This window comes from Rhinichthys klamathensis, unplaced genomic scaffold (assembly GCF_029890125.1).
Source record: "Rhinichthys klamathensis goyatoka isolate OS25496 unplaced genomic scaffold, OSU_Roscu_1.1 h1tg000475l_1, whole genome shotgun sequence".
NCBI lineage: Eukaryota > Metazoa > Chordata > Actinopteri > Cypriniformes > Leuciscidae > Rhinichthys > Rhinichthys klamathensis.
This window is the reverse complement of record NW_026606963.1, coordinates 422,873-429,668: the sequence shown is the minus strand read 5'-3', so window position 1 is coordinate 429,668 and position 6,796 is coordinate 422,873. Positions and strand designations below refer to the sequence as shown.

The following is a 6,796-nucleotide window of genomic DNA, read 5'->3' as shown; positions in this document are numbered from 1 at the left end:
GAATGCAGGTTTTTACCATTAGTAGGGAGAATTTGGTGGGAATATGTGCTAAAATGTCAAACAAATTTTTTTTTATAGTTAATGTTCTACATTTACTATCACATTTTTAAATCAAAATCTGTTTATATTAGTTATTGCGCTATGCACTGACATGAACAACTGTAGTTTTATTAACTAACATTAACAAAGGTTAATAACTGCTGTAAACATATATTGCTCATGGTTAGTTCATGTTAACTAATGCATGAAGTAACATTAACAAATGAGACATTATTATAAAGTGTTACCTAATAGCTTCTGTCTTCTATTTCTTTTGATTGTGGGGTGAAATTTGACTTTAAATTTGTCCTTATGTCATGAGATTCACTTGAATGTGTGTGTGTGTTTGTGTGTGTGTGTGTTCGGCTCTTACAGTAAAGGTATCTGCTGAACAGTGAACAAGTCTTGTCCTCTTAAAGCATGACCATATAAGGACATGTTTCCTCTTCCCCTCCTCCTGGAAAACACAACAATGGGGGTCAATAGAAATTAATATCAGCCATCTTGTGCGCTCTCTCTCTCTCTCTCTCTCTCTCTCTCTCTCTCTCTCTCTCTCTCTCTCTCTCTCTCTCTCTCTCTCTCTCTCTGTGTCATGGATTATGCTCTGCTGGACATATACAATTATGTGGAGGAGAGGAATGTGTAACGGAGCAAATAATGAGCTGAGACTTTTGTACATTGCAGCTTTTGTGATAAAAAGGGCTTTTTAAAGGAACAGTTCAACCAAAAAGAAACTTCTTTTAGTCAGTATGTACTCTCATGTGTTTCAAAACACATATTACGTTATTGTAATATGTACAATAAACACATTGAATTAAAGTTTTTTTGTTTGTTTTTTGCTAGGACACATTTCTCAATACTAAGGTCAGTTTTTCAAAACTCTCCAAACCAACACTCAACTAAAGTTACTTTCACATTTAAAACACACCAAAACACTTACATGTCTCAAATTAAGCCATTCTTCCACAGCACTAGCAAAGGTTTTCACCCAACAAACACACATAAAAACTAACAACATGTAGCATTTAGGGATGCATCGATATAAGCATTTTGGCCAATACCGATAACCAATAATTCTTTATATTTGAAAGCCGATAACTAATATATTGGCCGAAAAATTGATCATTTTTGATTGCCTGATTACAAAAATAAAACTCTCACCATTAAAAGCCATGTCGCAAAAACACAAATATAATGGTGTTCTCATTATAATTTTACGTAGCCGATATGAAACTGCAAATGTATTTTCCTTTTTGAAGTGATTCCAATCATATTTCAAGCCATTTAAAAACCATCATGGCAAATTGAAGCGTCTCAGCTGAAGGAAATAATCCATAATTTATCAGCTTTAAGATATCGGCCACATTTTCTTATTGGGCCGATAACGATAACATTAACAATGGACATATATCAGCTGATACCGATATGTTGGCCGATATATCGTGGTGTATGGTCTACTTTTTTGTCCTTTTAAGAGCTTGACAGTCACGTGTCAACATTTATGATTGTTGTGCATATGAAAACTGGAGGAACTACTCCTTTAAAAGCAACATTTGCACATGCCTGCACATACACACACAGGACGGGACAACCAGATGCGTTCCAGCATGTCTCCTGTTGCTTCTGCTGGAGACATTAACATGCAGGGCAGCACAAAACTCAGTGGGACTCACAAACAAACTTGAAAAGAAGGGCGAGAGAGAGACGTGAGGAGGGGGAGGATAGTGAAGAGAGAAAATGAACCAAGCTAGATGGAAATGTTGCAAGAAGAAAGAGGGATGGCAGGCGAGTGAGGGGGTGTACAGAGGGAGGGACTTGAGAAGAAAGAAAAAAGGGAAGGTGAAGGAGAAGAATGCATTAGACTGAGAGAAAATAACGCAGAAGGCTTGCTGGAGAGAAGACGTGAGCAGAAGCCATTCAGACGTACAGGTACGCCAGTCGTTTATGCTGAGGTTTTACTGGTTGCCATGATGATCAGGATTATAATAGGAACGTCAATAGTGGATTCATGTGTTTTTTACCATGGGAACCAGTTTCCACCCAGACAGTATTGTGACTTCGGTAAATGATGGAATAATTAGCATAATTCTTTATAAATGTATCTAAATTTCTAAATCTTTCTGTTATTTTGATTATTTTATGTCATTATTTCTTAATATAATTTAAAAAAATTGTAACAATTGTGTTATTTTAGTATCATTGAGATTATTGAGACTACTATAGTTTTTTTAATTTATTTTATTTTGACATTTTAGTAATTTTTTGTGGTGTCAAATCGATGAATCGCATCTAAAACGTTGTAAATATGTGTGTGTGATATACACACACCTATACAAACTTGTATGTTAGGTGAGATTAATCGATTTTAAATTTTATTACAAGTAACAAAAATGTTGTTTTTATAGTTTTAGTTTTAGTTAACTATAATGTATTTGTAATAACGGTAACACTTTACAATAAGGTTCATTACCTTAGCTAACATGAACTAAGAATGAACAATACTTGACAGCATTTATTAATCTTAGTTAATATTAATTTCAACATTTACTAATATGTTATTAAAATCAAAAGTTGTAGTTGTTAACATTAGTTAATGCACTGTGAACTAACTAGAACTGGATTTTTATTAACTAACATTAACAAAGATTAATAAATACTGTAACAAATGTATTGCTCATTGTAAGTTCATGTTAGTTAATACATTCAATTATGAACCTTATTGTAAAGTGTTACCGTAATAACTATAATGAAATCTAGATATTTATGCATAATTAGGTGATTGTCAGTGTGATGCGAAGATGAAATTAGTTTTTTATGCCGTTGTTATGCCGTTGTTATGCTAGGGTACATGTTGCTTAGTCATAAGAGTCATAATTTGGCTTGGGTCCCTCCCTTCAGCCGTAGTCTGTGGGTGTATTCGCCTGTTTTGTCAGTCACCGGGTAAAAATTGTTAGTCTGGTCACTTAGTAAAGCAGCAGCAATAAGTTTTAAATTGTGAATTGTTCTGGCAGCTGGCATCAGTCAGAGGGAGCAGGGTTTCTCTTACCCATAAGGCTTAGCAGGTTCCCACAGTAACTGGCTGGCGGTTTGTTCTGTTGCGATATGTGTGTGTGTGTCCTGTGTTAAAAATACACCCTGATGTTCAGTCTGACTTTAATTCTGTCCAGTCGGATCACTCAGGCTGTATGTTTACTGAGAGAGATTGTTGTAAAGTGGGTAGAAACAGTTAAAGTGAGTATACTATGAAATGACGTTCGCAACAGGGCAATTGTTGTTAACTAAAACTAAAACCATAAAATACCATAAAAACATTTTTGTTACTTGAAATAAAACAAATGTTAAATGAAACAAAATACAATATTAAAAATTTTATTTCAGCTGAGCAACATTTCTCATTTTCTTTTAGTTTAACTTGATGTATTAAAATAACTAAAAACTGAAATATAAATGAATAATGCAAACTATATAGACATTTAAATAATAATAATAAAATAATTACTAAAATTACTAATATAAAATACTGAAAAATAAACATAAATATAAATAACACTGACACACACACACACAACCCATTTGAATTTGTATTTGCTTAAAAATACCGACATCCTTCAAAAAGAAAACTGTAAAAAAAAGAAAATAAAAATTATGTAAAGTAACAAGACCTGTTTTCAGAGAAAATATCTAGGATTTACCCCATTGTCAAATATATTAACAAGCATAAATAAAAAATAGTGAGATAGTGAATAAGGAAAAACAAAAAGTTTACCAATATACATTGATATATATATATTAGGGCTGTCAAATGATTAATCGTGATTAATCACATCCAAAATAAACGTTTTTTTTTACATAATATATGTGGGTGCACTGTGTATAATTATTTTATATATATAAATACACACACATGCTTGTATATATTTAAGAAATATTTTCATGTATATACTGTATATAGATTTATATATAATTTATATTATATATGAATATAAATATTTTATATATAAATAATGTTTTTTTCTTAAATATACATGCATGTGTGTGTATTTATATATATACAAAATAATTATACACAGTGCACCCACATATATTATGTAAAAAAAACCTTTTATTTTGGATGTGATTAATCACGATTAATCATTTGACAGCCCTAATATATATATACTGTATACACACACACACACACACACACACACACATACATATCTATACACTCACCTAAAGGATTATTAGGAACACCATACTAATACTTCGTTTGACCCCCTTTCGCCTTCAGAACTGCCGTAATTCTACCTGGCATTGATTCAACAAGGTGCTGAAAGCATTCTTTAGAAATGTTGGCCCATATTGATAGGATAGCATCTTGCAGTTGATGGAGATTTGTGGGATGCACATCCAGGGCACGAAGCTCCCGTTCCACCACATCCCAAAGATGCTCTATTGGGTTGAGATCTGGTGACTGTGGAGGCCATTTTAGTACAGTGAACTCATTGTCATGTTCAAGAAACCAATTTGAAATGATTAGAGCTTTGTGACATGGTGCATTATCCTGCTGGAAGTAGCCATCAGAGGATGGGTACATGGTAGCCATAAAGGGATGGACATGGTCAGAAACAATGCTCAGGTAGGCCGTGGCATTTAAACGATGCCCAATTGGCACTAAGGGGCCTAAAGTGTGCCAATAAAAAAACACCCCACACCATTACACCACCACCACCAGCCTGCACAGTGGTAACAAGGCATGATGGATCCATGTTCTCATTCTGTTTACGCCAAATTCTGACTCTACCATCTGAATGTCTCAACAGAGATCGAGACTCATCAGACCAGGCAACATTTTTCCAGTCTTCAACTGTCCAATTTTGGTGAGCTCTTGCAAATTGTAGCCTCTTTTTCCTATTTGTAGTGGAGATGAGTGGTACCCGGTGGAGTCTTCTGCTGTTGTAGCCCATCCGCCTCAAGGTTGTGCGTGTTGTGGCTTCACAAATGCTTTGCTGCATACCTCGGTTGTAACGAGTGGTTATTTCAGTCAAAGTTGCTCTTCTATCAGCTTGAATCAGTCGGCCCATTCTCCTCTGACCTCTAGCATCAACAAGGCATTTTCGCCCACAGGATTGCTGCATACTGGATGTTTTTCCCTTTTCACACCATTCTTTGTAAACCCTAGAAATAGTTGTGTGTGAAAATCCCAGTAACTGAGCAGATTGTGAAATACTCAGACCGGCCCGTCCGGCACCAACAACCATGCCACGCTCAAAATTGCTTAAAACACCTTTCTTTCCCATTCTGACATTCAGTTTGGAGTTCAGGAGATTGTCTTGACCAGGACCACACCCCTAAATGCATTGAAGCAACTGCCATGTGATTGGTTGATTATAATTGCATTAATGAGAAATTGAACAGGTGTTCTTAATAATCCTTTAGGTGAGTGTATATCTATATATTATGTGTGTGTATATAATATATATAGAATGTGTGTGTGTGTGTATATAAATATGTGTGTGTGAGCATAAGAAAAAAAATGTTTAGAAAAAAACAACATACTTGAACGCCAGTGGTTTCATAAAAGAGGCGCAAGAACATGTGCTAAGATATTTCCTGTTCTTTACTGTGTTCATGTGTCCTGTTTAAGAATATGAACGAACAGAGCATCTAAAATGAACATTACAGTAATTGTACCTTTATTTGTTGCAGGTTCAAGATGTTGCTGGGGTCAAAGGTCACGTTCCTCCTCGTCCTCTGCGTGATGGAGTGTGTTCGCTCCACATCTGTCAGTCCGTCATTGCTTCAGCCTTCACACACACGCGTTCGCATTATCGAAGTCGAGGACGACTACGACGAGGACATCTCAAAGACGACGGTCGCGCCCCAGTCGCCCGGGGTCACCAGCTCTCGTGTGATGCCCCGACCTTGTGACTATGACCCCTGTGTGGTTCAAACGACCCCCTGCGAGAGGATTTCGGCGCACACGGGTTGCCTGTGTCCTGGGTTGACGGGTCCAGATGAAAAGCCCGAGACCCCGAAACTTCGCGAGATGAAGTTGGACGGCTCCGGGGAAGTGGTCGTCTATTGGTGCGCTCCTCGCTCCAACGTCACCTATTATGAAGTCACTATGAAAGGCAGGAAAAAGCAGTATATTTTTGGGGAATATCTAAGGAATGGAGTCATACCTGGGATGAAAGTTGGGGAGACGGTGTGTGTGGCGGCCGGGAATCAAGCAGGGCTCAGTGAAAAGTCCTGCACCCGATACGATCCACCGCAACCGGACCGAGTTTCTCTGAGCGCAGGGATCATCGCGGGATCCGTGGGATTCCTCCTGCTGATTTCAGTGCTCGCTGTCGTATTATGGCGACGAAGGACGTGTCGGAAGAGCGGGATGGGAGAAGCGGAAGGCCTCGGCAATCCTTCATACACCAATGATGGAGCGCTGTGATCAGCAGCAAACAAATGCAAACATTTCAAACGCATGGGGAGAATGAAACAAGCTGCAAAGAGACTGAGTTTTACAAGTGCACTACTGGTCAAAAGTTTGGAATAATTAAGATTGTTTTATGTTTTTGAAAGACATCTCTTCTGCTCACCAGGGCTGCATTCATTTGATCAAAATACAGTAATATTCTGAAATATTATTACAATCTAAAAGAACTGTTTTCTATGTGAATGTATTTTTAAAATGTAATTTATTCCTGTGTTTTTCAGCATCATTACTCCAGTCTTCAGTGTCACATGATCCTTCAGAAATCATTCTAATATTGGTGCTCAT

The 6,796-nt window shown here is 36.9% G+C and overlaps 1 protein-coding gene across 1 annotated transcript; it reads left to right on the top strand.

The window, feature by feature from the left end:
- Positions 1-1,903: 1,903 nt before the first annotated feature.
- si:ch1073-303k11.2 (leucine-rich repeat neuronal protein 4) lies at positions 1,904-6,530 on the top strand. Its single transcript, XM_056237024.1, has 2 exons — positions 1,904-1,968; positions 5,728-6,530. The coding sequence occupies exon 2, from the start codon at positions 5,735-5,737 to the stop codon at positions 6,464-6,466; it is 732 nt and encodes a 243-aa protein (XP_056092999.1). The 5' UTR covers positions 1,904-1,968; positions 5,728-5,734; the 3' UTR covers positions 6,467-6,530.
- Positions 6,531-6,796: the final 266 nt, after the last annotated feature.

Coding starts and splice junctions, on each gene's coding strand:
- si:ch1073-303k11.2 (XM_056237024.1), top strand. CDS start 5,735: ATGTTGCTGGGGTCAAAGGTCACGTTCCTCCTCGTCCTCTGCGTGATG.